Genomic DNA, 15,378 nt, shown 5'->3' with positions numbered 1-15,378 from the left:
ACTCCTTGGCCATTTACTTGGGTAGGAATGAAACCTGATGAGAGGAAGTAAAATAACTAGTGGTAAGTTACTGCCCCTGAAGAGCAGCTTGTGGGCAGGAGATGCACTCGAGGAAATCGTTGCATTTTTCAAACACCCCAGGCCTGATCCCGGGAGAAATGGGTGCGGGTGGAGGGAGCTCTGCTGCTGGACATCGAGCCTGCGCCAGCACACACGTGCTCGTAAGGAAGAGCACGGCTGAGGGGGTCTCAGCTGGAAGGTCGAGGGATGATTTTGCTGCACCAGTCACTGCTCGTGCTATACAAATTCACTGGGAACCTTGGGCTTGCCTGTAGGCTGTCACCCTATATTTTGACAGCTCTGCCTTTTGGAGGTGGCAATTTTTATAAATTGAATCTGACTTTGTGGAGAGGAGACATTAATAGATATAGAGGAACTGTAGAAATATGCAGTTAGATTCAAATGCAGGGAATGTTTTCATTTTAAGTGTAAATTAAATGAGACATGAGCCTGCACAGCACGGAGGCTTTTTAGAAAAATAGTCCTTAGAGAGGTGCCCCTGTATTTATACACTGTACCACCTACCTCTATCTCCAGAAGACCCCAATATATAAACTGAGCGAGCTCTCCCACTGTCACACTGGCAGGGCCGTAGAGAAGCAAACTCTCCCCAGTGGAGCTGACTCGTAGCAGGAGGGGTGAGGACCTGAAAAATAAATTTGCCCCTGCCCCTGCATGCACAATCCTGCAGCTCCTGTCCAGGAGCCCAGGAGATGTCAAACACTGAACAGGAGCAGCATGTAATCTAGGTCTAAATTTGGTCATCTTCCTTGGGATCATATTCAGGATTTTAAATGCTTCAGATGAAACAAAGGGGTAATTATTATTTATTACAATAGGGCTCGCTGGAGTCAGTGTCTGCCATGTGGCTTGGTTGCTAACCTCCAACGTAGAACATGCAGCTAGAGCCAGGAATAAAATTTAATGCCCTGTCAAGTGACTGGCTTCATAAGAATCTTACATCTTCTCCTAGAAAAATATTATCTTTTCTTCAAAAGCTGCCTCAATTCAGAGCACAATGCTGCCAAAATCTTTGGAATTTCACTATAAATGTGTCTTATGATACAAAGTAACCAGAACGACACACGTTACCCTTCCTGAGCTTTCTACTTTATATTTAAAAATAGGTACTAAGTCTCCCACATTCTCTTTCTATAATATTTTATGGTGTTATCTCTTAAAAGGTTGACTTTTTAATGTTGTTTATTACTGCCTAGAAGCAATTAATAATACTATGATGTTTGCACTACTCTATATTTAGTAGAACAATGCTTAATAACATTATTTTCAAGTCATAAATGCTCTTTTATGAACATTTGTAAGATTGCCCTTCTATCATAAAAATAAAGCCGTACCCTTAAAAAGAGTCAAGTTTAGTATACCTTGCATGAAGATTATAAAGAGCCATCAGATATGTGGCCTTCAGGCTGAACCCAGTGAAGTCAGTGGAAATACTCCCCTAGACTTCGGTCTGTGCTGGATCAGGCCCTTAAACTGCACGTGGTAATTTAGGGACCCATATTAGTGCTCGGCTCAGTCCCCTTTTTCACATGCCAGGTAATAGTGGCAGATGACAAGTTATAACACAAACATCCCTGGTTTGCTGTAGAGCAGATGTCAAGCTTAATCTCCACTGAACACCTCGGTCTCTCTAAAGGTACTGTGGTATTTATTGCAGCCGAGGCCAGAGCCATTTTGAAGCAGAAGCCGCCAGCTGTGTGAAATGAAACGTATTCAAAGCTGCCAACAGTAAGAAATTAAATACAGACTGTGGTGTTGTCTGCCAACTTTTTGGGCAGTAGCAGAATTGTGGCAGCCAACTGAACTTGGGATGGCAGCAATCTAATATATCCCATTCACCAACTCAGAGATTCGCTAATTAATTTTGCCCAAAATTGTATCTACTGTCATAGTACTGTACAAGCATGACAAAGGAGAGAGGGTAGAGAGAGTGACAAAAAGAGACCAAGCACTGGAAGGCAGCATAGCCAGGAAATTTGTTCAAGGCCATTAAGTGGTGTGTTGCATTGAGGTGCACTCTGACTAAGACCTGGGACAGAATGGTATATAAAGGAAGAGAAGAACTAATTTCGAAACCAAATCTGCACCTTTCTTTAGTGACCTGGTTAGGCAAAAGGAAAAAAAACTCAAACATAATGATACAAGATTGCAGCATGAATTTTCTTATTCCAGTGCTTCAGGAGGTACGGGCAGTTGTGGGACTTCCACCCATGAAACTAAATGCTTCCACCCATGAAACTAAACAATGGAGCTTTGTCATATCATAGCACATGAATAAAGAAGAGCAGCACACTCAAATATTGAGGCAGAGCTTTGCTTTCTGTTACCCAAGGAACAACATATTGAGATAGACCTTGTACCTAAAGAGAATGGATTGAAGAATGGGTGTCACCGGGTTAAAGAAAAGAAGCTACTCCAGGAACACTGGAGCTCTGCTCAGAGATTAGAGGAGGAGTCAGCCCTGACCTCGAGGATTGCTGTTGTTACTGGATGGGGCCTGTGTTAGTGGAGCAGTCCTAGCCATCCACCCAGTGCTTATCATCGCAGCCCTTTAGCCCACTGGAAAAGCAAAGAGGTCTGAAATATACATTCAGGACTGGGAGATCATCACTGGAGAGACTGGGAAAATGTAATACCCTGAGCCAAAGTGACTTACCTACATGAGAAAAGTCTGACTACCAGCTCAGTCTGTGAATTTTCACAAACCTGGTCTTGATGTTCAGAAAACTGCGTAAGATGTGTTATATTGTGACTAATATCAATTTCCTAAAAATTTAAGCCAGCATATGAAACAGAAATCACACAAAACCACAGGTTTTTTTCTTTGTGGTATAATATCATGTTTCTTGTTCTTACTCTGATGCGTTTAGTAAGTGTTAGAGCTCTTCACAGAGTTTGCCATATAAGAGGACAGCCAGTAAAATTATAGAAGTTTCTGTAGTCACTGCTCAAGACTTACAAACTTCATACTTCTGCCTCTTGAAATAAATTTAGCCTGAGATTTTTGTTCCACAATGATTCTCGTGGGCTCCGAACTCAGTGCTTACCACACTAACAATAATCCTTTATGTCTCCAGACTCTATCTGTGTTTCTTGTTAACCTTCAGTCACAAAGTAATGAGATGCATCAGACATCATCAAGCTGGCCTAAGGGGTTACAAATTTGGATGAGGGCCACATACTGTACTAATTGCTTCTAATAAATTACATATTTCAGGAGGGACATCATGATTTTAATCATTTATTCTGCATGTTGTTTCCTTTGGAGAGAAGAACAAGCAGGCACTAAACAAGCTGAGCATCTGAAATTCATGGCAGAAACTAGAAAGAGCTCATTTAATATCAACCATCATTGTAAATACTAGAATTATGCATGTATTAAATCCCCAGGTCTGAACACTTTGGGAGCAGCCAGTGAGTCCTGGTTGTTTTAATGAGTCAAACCAAAATGATGTCTTTGAATGTTGCTTAGATTTATAACGACTCAGATTTAATCCCATTTCAAATGTTGTAGCTGGGGCCTAGCTCAAGAAAAAAGTCTTTGTTTCTATGCAAAGAAAAATACATTAAGAGGGGAATTTAAAGGATGTATTTCCCAAAAGGCTGAGAGGGAAAACAGTCAAACGTACCTTTCACCTCTGTGGGGAAAGACTTTAATTATGATTCGATGGCAGCTAATTGCAAAGGTGGTCCAGTGCTGCAAGAACTTTCTTTAAAGCCAAAATTGGTAGGATCTTGATGCTGATCTAAATATCCTCCTGCAGGGTGAACTAGGATGAGTGAAGGTTTCCTATTTCCCTGACCTCTAGCACACCCACACCAGTAGGCTGACTGTTAATGAAATCCTCAAACCACTCGGGAATGTGCACTTCCTTCACAGGGGGAGACCTTGATGGTATTTAAATAGCTGCTAGTATTAATAGCAATAGCTGGTAGATAATGTGGAGACTTGGGAGCTCTAGGGAGCAACGAAGGTTTGGGAACAGCTCAGGCTGTCTTCTGTTTGTCTTTGTAAACCTTGCTTCCTGTCTCTTTGGTCTGTGTTTCCTTTCAAGGATGAGCTGAGATACCAAACAAAACGTGATTATGTAGGTAGGTAAAAAGAAACCTGCCTGGATACAAAGTATGCCTTGGGATGGAAAGCTGCAATTGTAGTGGAGACTCAAATGTGCTCTTTTGATTTTCAAGTGGTAATGAGACACCAAGGAAGCACCATTACCAGGGATAAGGCAATCTGCTTCTTTCTTGGCAGTCTAAACTGCCTTCCACTTGCTCCCTCTCCACCTGGGAGGGTTATCCTTCCATTTTAGGTTTCTTTGGTGAGTGTGAGGGGAAAAGGGTGAGAATCCAGTAAGACTTTCTGTAACTCCTCTGACCCAGCAACCAGAATAATGAAGGTATCTCTAAAGATGCTATCTGTGGATGGACGGATGGATGGATGGATGGAGGGATGGGTATTTGTGCTAAAACAGTTGGGCACCTAACTTTGATACAGAGGGAAAAGACCAAAGGATTCTTCTTGGTTTTGTCATACAGAATGAGAAGCAGATTAACAAACAGGAGAAACAGACCTTATGCAATGGTAATTGACTGGAAAAGATTTCCCTAGGTTAAACTGGTGACTCTTCAAATCAAGAAACCTTCCTCTGGTTGTTTTTATGGTGTTTTTCATAGGAAGATTCAAGACAACTTCCACATATGAAGATCAAGAGTTTAAAATTAAGACAATGATGGAATTCAAGGTTAGCATATTAGAGCACTGGAAGTTGTAGGAGTACAAGAGAACTTGAAGTTCAGATGTAAAGACCCAAGAGTAACAGAAGAAAAAACTGACACAAACAGGGGAAATAGAGATGAAGAATCCTCAGTTAAGATTGCTGGTATACATAGAAAAAATGTGAATAGAGGTAAATCACAACATACTGAAAATATGATGGATTAATTGGGTGCAATCTTTGGGTACTGACTTTTGCTAGCATTGCATGCTACATAAAAGCATGGAATTAACAAACACCAGTGTAGCAGGGTTAGAAAAAGAAATATTTTTGAAAGCAAAATGGAAAACCTCTTTGACATCCATTAGATCTAGTAACATAACACTAACAAGAACACTGCACTGAGCCGTTATCTGGTTTGCTGTCTGATTTGCTCTCCAGATTACCACTTAAATCAATAGCTCTCACATTGATTTTTCCAGCACACTGTATTCCAGTAAAAAGAACAATGCTGAGATGAGTCAGCTATTTTGTCCGTCTTTAGGGACTCTGGTGCATTTTCGTTTAAGAAAATAAAAGCAGGAGCCAAAGTACACACAAATATATAGTAATAAGAATCTGCCTGTTGCACCATAACATGACACCAGCTCTGCAGACACAGGGGTTTGCTGCAGCAACTACAGACCTGCCTCCAGCTAGAGCAAGCCTCTGTAAGGATGGAACCAAAATATTTGGGGATGGTCTTAAATAATTACATTGTCTTTCAGTTTAGGTGACAGCTATGGCAGAGGAGAAAAATATGCCCACATTTAACTATGAAGCTGATCTCCATATATTTGCCATGACATGGTAGAACCTCGGCAGCATTGCATTTTCATTTGTTTAATGCATTTTCATGTATTTGCATATTCCATGTAACATGTTCTATATTCCTTATACTGTAACTAGTCATCACTATCATCTGGTGTTGCTTCTGCTCCTTTTAACCATGTTAACAATTTCCTACTTTGTTTGTAATCACAACATGCAGGTTCATTTACTCTGGCTTTCTCTCTCTTGCTTAGCTGTGAATTCATGAAACCAACAACCTATCTCTCTCTCACACAGTTTTGTAATTATTTCCAGGAACTTGCAAGAAGTGCAGCAAGAATGTTTTCAGTTCAAAGAAGAAATGATAATCTCAAGACCTGAAGCCTGACTCTCCCCATGGATTCTCTGGACCACCTCTCTGCTGCAGGCATAGAGCAAAGCTGGTGCCCATCGTCTCTCCCGCAGCTCCACACACATGGCAGCTGTCTCAGCTTCCAGGATCTGCACAAGCTTGGCTTATTTCTGGGAAATTTGAACTAATAGCAGCTAAAACCCACTAAAATGCCAGAGAAATGTAACAATTGGAAATGCTTGTCACTCTTTTCCATTACAAATTCTGTTTTATGGAGATTTATTATCTCCATCTTTGAATGTAAGGTACTGGATTACAGTCTATCCCACCTTCCATTAGTAACAGCCCTGGAAAATATGGGGTGGGCAAAGAGAGTGTAAAGGAGACAGCATCAGCATCCAGAATCCTTACTGTATAGTGAAGACCATATTGTGAATATTCTGAGGGACAAACAGCGCACAGGAAATAAATATATGCAGAGCTGTGGGAATAGTCTGTAATTATAAAGCCTATTATTCTGAAAATACTGCTGAATATTGCTATCTTCAACTGCTGTAAAACTAGAATCATTACAAAAACTCTGTACTTCTAAGTAATGCTCAGTAACGTGTATTTCACATTGCTACATGTTTGCCCCCTAATCTCTTAGTCTAAACAAAATAACATTCATGTTTCCATAACAATTAAGTGAAAGGAATAATGAGTTCTCTACTTCAAGTAATTTTTAAACAAAAAGGACAGTATTTATGGCAGTTAAAGTATGGTAAATCTGGAGCAATCCAGCCTGTTTACAGGAAAGCTTATCAACTTCCAGGTGTCCACCTGTATATCTGGGAATAGTGTGTAATTTGTGGCGTTAAGGTACTGAGGAGAGGCATTTTCTGCTTTGCTTTGCTCTGTTCACAACATATTTCAGCTTAGTTATGAGCTACCCTGTATCACATACTTTCCCACTTCCCAGATGTTCCCAAGGAATAGGTAGACGTAGAGGTAAACTATGCCAGATACTTCCCCAGGTCTCAGCAGGATATTAAAGATAACCCTGAGCAGGCTGCAGTCCCCAGGAGGAGATACACGGACCTGTTTCACAGAGCACTTCCCCTGCAGAGCATTTAGTTCAGGCTTGTGCAGCAAAACAATACAGCAGTGAGATCAATAGGTGCTATTGCTACTCATGCAAAGGTTCTTCCTTCCACAAATTATTATAATCGACTATAATAAGATTATCTCTAATACCCAGTACACAAACTTTAGCCCATTTTGACAAACAGATAGCAAGTCTCATATGGCACCTGAGTGGTGCTTTAACTGTTGCTAAGACGAGTGCTAGAGAAGTGAAGCTACAGAATGAGATACATAGAACTGGGTGATATGGTAAATTGCCTAACGATAACGGCTGTGAATCACACAACAAATCAGACATCTTGCCTTTTTTGCCAGGTAATAAATTGTGTTAAGGAGAAGGAATGGAAATTGAGGATATTCATTGCCTATCAAGAGACACCTGGCAGAACAGCTTTTGGTCTGCAGTCTGAAAATAACCCCGTTCTGACAAGTGTCGGTCCGAGGTGCTGGTGAATCACTAGAAATCTTGCTCCACCGAAAGCACCATCCAGCCTAACTCTGCTCAGAATAATTTGAGAAACAAGGCCTAGTTGCAGTGCTGAGGGACGTGATTTAGGGGTGTCCTGGCAGTGTTAGGTTAATGGCTGGACTTGATAATCTTAAAGGTCTTTTCCAACCTAAAGAATTCTATGATTCTATGATCCCAGCTAATATTCCTGATGCTTCTATGTTCATTTCTGAAAAACCTCTGAGCCCTTAAAACATTTACCAAGGTGTCTCATTTTCCCTTGTCTTCGCAAGGAAGGCTTCACACTTGCTATGATCAGACACCCACCCCACAATTTTGGCTATTCTCTTTTTCGTAGCTGCCTGAAAAGGGAGGCAGTATGTACAGGAGCAGTTTAAAGAAACAGAGAGCTGCACGGGCCCAGTATTTCTAAAACTTATATATTCAAGGAGTTCTCTTCAATGTTTGGGATGGGATTATCTGTTCTCTGAAACTTGTAAAAGTAGAGAGACTTTGCAAAAAAAAAGGAGCTTTTTAAAAAAATAAATTTGCTACTGCTGCAAGATTCTGTGATGAGGATAAATAGAAGGTTAGTATCAGGCACCTAGTCACTTCAAAGTGTGAAAACAGTGACGGCTGAGCATGAACCTGTCAGGGCTGTGATGCTCACGGGCAGAGAGCCACCGCTCACAGCCTGGTGATTCCTCTGTGAGAGAAGACCCAAAGCGACGGCGCGAGGGACGCGTGCCCTGCCAGGGCAGAGACAGTACCTGCACAGTACCTTTGAGGGCAGGTGGGGTGAAGACACTCTGCTTCCTCTGCTTGGGGGAGGCGCTCTGGGACTGGGGAGGGACAGAACACAGAGAGAAGGGGTAAGAGACGGGCATGGAGAGAGTTTTCTGGTCATGGCAGCTCTGGGGCTTGCTCCACAGCTGCTCTCAGAGGGTGCACACCCCACCCTAAGAAGTTTCTAAGAACATTATTTTGTATAAATCTGATGCCAGCTTCTGAGCTTTTGTGAATACAGGGAAAAGCAAAACTAGATAGACAAACTATGTGTTTAATGACAACCTTTATGGCTCCCAGGCAAAACGGACCCAATACTACTGAACATTACTCTTTGCTCTAAAAAATATTGTTAAGCATAAAATTAAGATACCCTGTGCTTTTAATAGTCAATGTCCTTGATTCTCATAAAGCAGATAAACATTTACATATATTAAAATTGTTTCAAGATTTACATTAATTAATATTCCAATTAAATACAGTGTAATGAATGATTATGTCTATAGGTAAGGTAGCATTGAAATTATTCATATATAAATTTTAAAATAAATAAATGGAAGATCACTCCACCAGCCTTTTTTCAATGTGGTCTATAAATCCTAAAATAATATTTTCAGCAACCAAACACTCAACCTTTAACTGGGCTTCATTTAAGTGATATATTTAAACACAGTTAAATGTTTTAGGGCCCCAAAATCATGTCTATGCACAGGAGAGAAATTATTCCAAATTAATGGTAGTAAAACTACACATAGAGTGATAGTATTATAATTATACTAATGTATAGTTAGCAAAATCTATCCAGAATACATTCCAGTGCTAAAGCAGAGCAACTTTTGCAAAATGAAAGCAGTTCATCAATATGAACATCAATATGGTGTACATATTATACCAACATAAAATACGTCCATATACAAAGGATAATGAAACTACATAAGGTCATACACATAGCTAGCGTTTGAAGACATAAGCATCATATCACGTTCCTAGGAAAAGGGTTTAAAAAAAGCTGTGTGTAGGCAAGCTTTATTTTTTTTCTCCTCTAATCAATTTCTAGTTGCATTTGGTCATAGCAATGTTGCCTTTTCCCAAATACTTGCTAAACTGCCTTTTTCCCTTAGTACTTTGACAGGTATATAGTCTGTGAATTTTAATCAATCAGATCTATTTCTTCAAGAAACATTTGAGACAGCTCTTAAGAAAAACACTTTCACACAAGTATGGCCAATCCTATTACCTTACCTTATCACAATCGATGGAATGATAACATTTATAAATAAAATATTGTTTTCTTTGGAAAGAGAAAGCTATTTATAAACACTGTGGGATAGGTTGTTGATCCTCCCCCCAGTAAATCTTTATAAGTCTGTATTTGAGTCCAAATTTGAACCAATCAATACCTCCTACTGCTATTTAAAGCACTGCCTGCTTCTCTGAGCAATGGGTGAAGGAGAAAGAGATCAGGGAATTGCAGGAGCTACACAAGGGGAGGATAGAAAACAAGATCAGAGGAGCCAACTTTTAACTCTTCTGCAAACATCAATGCACTGCCTGCTGTGGGCTTGGGAAGTGATGGGGAGAGGAGTTTGCAATGCTTTTGTAGAACAGCAGTGATCTACAGACCCAAAGCAATGCTGGATAAGGTGATGTGGCAGGGTCACCACGGCCCAGGTTTGCTATGATTTGTGAGGGCACGGCAGCAAGGCTGAGGGAAACTTGCCTTTCCCAGTTACCTGCTCCAGCAATAAGGGGGAACTAGCAGAGCTGAAGGGCAACACAGCTTTACACATCCCTGTTTTGAAAGTGATGGCCCTTAAAAGGCTGTGTTTCTGAATATGGTGTGGCAATGTAAATAAAACATTAATGCGGACCAATCAGCAAGTTTCAAGGGGGTTTTAACAATAAGTCTATTTTAACAATAAATATATTTTAAAAAAAATATTTAACTTACCTCTGCCTGTGAGACGTTTGTTCTCTTCTCATCTTTTTCTGGTGGAGGAAAAGATACAGAAAGTGAAAAGTTAGTACAAAAGCTTTTCTCAGTGTTAACTCTTGTGGCTCTGCCCTGAACCCTACAGAACTATTGTAAATCAGAAATTAGTCTTCTGATTTACAGCTTTTCTTTCTCTTTTGTGCACCTCAGAAAATGGGAGGCTGTGATTAGCATTTAGACATAAGCACTACTTCTAAAGCTCTTCACTCCCATTTTTTGTCTGTGAATGAGCAGCAAGCAATGGAGCACTTTTAGCAGCAGGTCCTGGGGCCAGTCTCGTAGCAGGGCTCTGTGCTCACCAGTGGGCATCAGGAAACGTGGCTGCTCTGCCCAGGGACGGGACTGTCTTGTATGTTTAGAAAAGGCTTTGTTGCCAAATGGTATGCAGCAAATTTTTTTGGACTAAAAAAATAATTAATAAGAACCTTGCCTCAGTTAAGTTACTAATATACCAACACTGGTACTGAAGAGCACCTAACAGTAACGTGGAAAATTAACAAAGCAAAGCTTAACAAAGTCTAATCTTTCATCTTAGAAGTTTCATAACATTACTGATGTAGTTTCAGAAATTACTGTGAAATATTTCCTGTTACTGCTTATTTTCGTTGCCTTAATTTGCTTTGAACTATAGGCACGGCAGAAATGGTCAATATTGGAGATTTCTAATGAAAATAAGCATCTGAAAATCTTTCTGAACAACTAAGTAAAATTGTATGAAACAGAGAAGGGTCAAGGATCCTTCTGATCATTGCCCTTAACCAGCTTGTGCATGAAATTAAATTATTTTTCTGCTGCTGTCTTGATGCGGTTAATGGTCAGAAAGTGGTGGTCTTCTGATGATGCTTTCACAAATATTTGAGAAGATCACATAGGACCTTTGATACACAGTAGTTTACAGCTCTAAAATAAAATGCTATTAAGAACAGACACATCAATCTCTCACTGTACCAACACCCCTTCTAAAATTTTCCACTTGCAGATATCACTGCAATTTCCACTGAGGTGTGGCAGATCTGTAATGTAGGTCTGAGAGAAGAATTAGGTCTACATCACTTAATCTAACTTATTCTCTAGATATTGGCTAGTGGTATCATTGGCTAAATATAGCTTGTGGTATGCTGTGTGTGAGGGGAAGAGCCCATCCAGGCAGACTGATTGCATTTTCTGTTGTATTCTTTACCGTTGCATCTGTGCATCTTACAAAAATTAATTGACTTACTGGATTTTTCAATGTATGTATTTTCCATTACCTTTATATGAAAGACATTCAAATGACTTATACTCAAGGTTAAAAAAATATGGTTGAAAACTGTGCTGATTACTGAAGCATGGTCCCACAGATACAGAATTAGACAGAACAATCAGGGGGCCAGTTCCTGCCATTGACATTTGTATGAACTTTGTTAAGGTGACTAATCTCTTCCTTGACTTCCCTACCTGTAAATAACTATAGCAGTATCTATTTAAATATATCTATTTTGTAAAGTACTTTGGGGTATGAAGTTAGGCTGGCTAAATGGGTGATTATTTCTGTGCTTGTAACTTTTCTTATTAGTTTTATACCAAACAGACACAGACTTCAATGATCCAACACTGAATTATTTTTTAGCTTGGGATCCTTGGGATTTTTTAGCTTGGGACTTAGTTTGGAGGCTGAAATTCAAATAAATCAGAATCTTTCAGCAGAGAACAATGAAAAGCTAGTTATGTCCCATTCCTTCCTGAAGCTCTAAACTTGCCCAGATTAAAAATACGTTTTGTAAATCCAAGCTGATATGATGAGGCTTGCATAAGGAACAAAACCTGCAATCAGCAGCTTTGTTTGGTTTCAGGTCTTGTTCCTAAGGTTGTGTGCAACTCTAAGCCTTTGGGCTTGCACTTTTAATGTTCTTAGTGGGGTGACATTAAACCTACCAGAACTGGAAAGCTTCCAGCTTTTCCTTTCACCCAGCAGCCTTTATATGACAGGCAACTTTGGGAACAAGAACTGGTCCTGTATGGAGTTAGAGAAATCATTCATATTCACAGGGCAAATAGTGCCAATGAGTCGCAGCAGACAACATGGAAATTTAAGAATGACTTACAAAATCCCACAAACAAACAGATTTTCAAATCCATTAAACAGACATCAGAAATTAACCTAAAGGAGCAAAAGAGACAAACTTGAGGAAATGAAGTGTTTCGAGCGAATTGTGAGGTGAAGGGAAAGGAAGAGCTGGTTGGGGATGAAGTTTGGTCAACAGTACATTTTGGCAGCACTTATTTTTGAGGACAGAAAGACCACTGCAGGTTTATCTTTGAGAGGCATTTTGATAGAAAGACTCAGTGGAGAGCATAGATTTTTAAGGGAACATGACAAGGAATGGGAACAAGGGAAGCTGAGATTACTGAGTGCCACAGACTGAGGCAGAGAGTAGAAAATAAACAAAAATAATGTGTTAGAGGACAAGGAAAAGACGAAAGGCAAGGGATACATAGAAGGAAGAGAGAAGTGCCTGTGTGTAGCTGAGGTAGTAATGAGAGACAGGGGCAGTGGGGTTATAGCAGAAGTAAAAGGGGAAATTTCGTGATGACAGAGAGCAGAGCGGTAGCGAAGTGTGGGCTGGAGCTCAGTCAAGAGCCCTTTGCCTGGGGAAACAGAGTCATATTAGTCTAAGTAGAACGATTACATTAATAATTGTGTGAACATTCTTCCTTGGACAAATACTGTTTTAACAGTGTAACTTACAATGCTTTGAAAGCAATATAAACAAATTTATGAAAGTATGTTCTTGTAACAGCCTTAATAAGAAAATGTCTTTGAGAGAGTTAATGTGTGTAGGAATCAATGCTCTCACTACAACAGGTCAGTTCTGGGATCAAGAGATTTCACGTAGAAAATCTCTGAGACAACAAAATTTATGATGAGAATGGAAGGTAGAAGGTATGAAAGATCATCATCTTGACTCACAGGAGAAAATGAAATCCTGTTTCTCAACATCCTTTAGTTCCCATTGACTACTGTGCAGTCAGGATTCTGCTCACAAAACATCCTAGTTACGTAGAATAAAAAAAATCCTTATCACATTTATAGCTAGGCAATTATATCGCTGAGAATGTGAATTCAAGTGATCAACTATTTCTCTCTTACGTGAGACAAAAGCCAAGTTTTCAGTAGATAACATCTCCCTACAGATTTACTCTCCTTTTGGAGCCGGGAGGGAAGGACACTTTGATGATGCTCCATTTTTGTCCCTCACAGACCATAACATTTCTCACAGAACACAATAAAGCTGTAATATATTCCAAATCTGAACATATGGCATTTTTCCAGTTTAACTTATTCTTAGCTGCTCTAATTAGCTAACAGGAATCTAATTACTCATGTCATTTCTTGATAGTTTTTGTTTTAAAGTGGTATAATAGAAATCACATGAAAAGCTGAGAACAGATTTGTATATACCCAAGTCACTGGACAGCCGAGGTGCATAAAAACAAGACCGGAGGTTTGTTTAAAGGTTTTTTACACCTGCATTGAGGAAAAAGCACTTGAGGACTTTTCCCCTGCACTGGGTAAATAGTATCTGAGGCTAGTGTGACCCTTACCTCATGTAGACTGGAGTAGGACCTGATTTTCATCAATCCAGTTATGTATACAGCCTTTATGAAATGAAGCCTTATTTCTTTAAGGAGAGACACCTCTGAAAGTCCATTTACCTGGTCAGAGACCATTTCAGTATTACAGCTCTAATCTTTAGTCTTTATCCAGGGCAAAACCTCACCCACTTGCAGGGAAACCTGCAAGATTCACCCCAGCTATATACTGCTGAAATATGGAGGAAGTAACACCAATGCATTTGTCTTCTGAATGCTCTTGTTAGCAGAGCTCCTTTGACCGTTTGTTAGCACATCCAACCAGCCAAGCTGACATAATAAGCTGAGCTACCCCAAAGGTGTCATTATATGAGGTCAGAAGCAAACCGAGCGGAAGGATGCTGGTTATGGCTGGGATGACAACCACTCGATATTGCTGATCACCTTTCCTGTGAGTCTCTACTGCTGGGCAAACGGCATGACCAAGCTGGGGGAAGCCTTATGGTTGTTTTAGAGTAAGATCAAAATTCATTTGCCTCTCTTCTCCCACTGGATAATGTTAATGCACTCGGAGCAGCTATGCAGGGCAGGAGGTGACCTATTTTAAAAGACTTGGCCTCTGATATCACCCATGGGCTCCACAGCGGAGTCACCAGCAAAGACTTATCTCATCCAGCTAAGTACTCAGCTTTCCTTCCCCTGGCAAGAGTGAATAAAAGCCTTTTCTGCAGGGTTTCAGTCAGGCACTGGAGGAACAGAACAGGTCAGAGAAGCCGGCTTCTACACAAAAGAAACTCAGTAAGAGACTCATATAATTGTTGGAGAAAGCTTCATGTAGAGAGTTTGAAATTTTCCTTGAGAAAATAAAACAGAGAAGCTTCAGATAAAAATCACAAGAGGCTGATTGAGTTTTGGATTTGGTTAGTTTTTGTCATAGTTTTTAAATTTTCCCTTAAAAATAATAAACTCAATACTCTTTGATTGCTCAGATGGTGGAAATAGTCCATGAATTGCATGGCTATAACAGAACTTAGTTAAAGTCTGACTTAAACAAGAACGGTTTGAATCTGAAAGAAATTACCCTGAAGAGAGACTTTCAGGACACAATGTCACTGTCAGTCTGGAGCCTTCTTATAATCCTTTCCCCACCCATCTATAAACAGTGCCACTGGAGAGAACAAAGTAGGTGATCAGAAGCACGGCTCCAGCCTTTCACACGCAGTGCAGGACACCCCAAGCGAGAGACAAATCAGGTAATGCTACTGCTATGAAATAGTTCATACAGTTTCATTTAATTTCATTTGTTTTGATGAAATGTCTCAATGGCCAAACAATAACATGTCCATCAGCAAAGTGTTCTCTCTCAAAAAGTGTGAAAGAAATGAACTGATACCTGACTTCTGATCAATATGCTTGATGATGACACACAGTTAGAAGAGGAAAGTTACTTTGCTGGCTCTGGCTCTACTTAGCCATGTCCTGTGATGAAGAGGAG

General features: G+C 40.1%; 1 protein-coding gene across 1 annotated transcript in view; it reads right to left on the bottom strand.

Moving 5' to 3' along the window:
- PPP1R1C (protein phosphatase 1 regulatory inhibitor subunit 1C) overlaps positions 1 to 15,378 on the bottom strand; it is a 51,953-nt gene that overhangs the window by 19,508 nt on the left and 17,067 nt on the right. Inside the window, 2 exon segments of the mRNA XM_014954230.1 lie at positions 8,313 to 8,373; positions 10,269 to 10,306. Coding sequence (XP_014809716.1) covers positions 8,313 to 8,373; positions 10,269 to 10,306 — 99 coding nt within the window.

This window comes from Calidris pugnax, unplaced genomic scaffold (assembly GCF_001431845.1).
Source record: "Calidris pugnax isolate Ruff unplaced genomic scaffold, ASM143184v1 scaffold103, whole genome shotgun sequence".
In the NCBI taxonomy this organism is placed as follows: Eukaryota; Metazoa; Chordata; class Aves; order Charadriiformes; family Scolopacidae; genus Calidris; species Calidris pugnax.
Note: the sequence above shows the minus strand (reverse complement) of the source record. Positions and strands in the feature narration are given on the sequence as shown.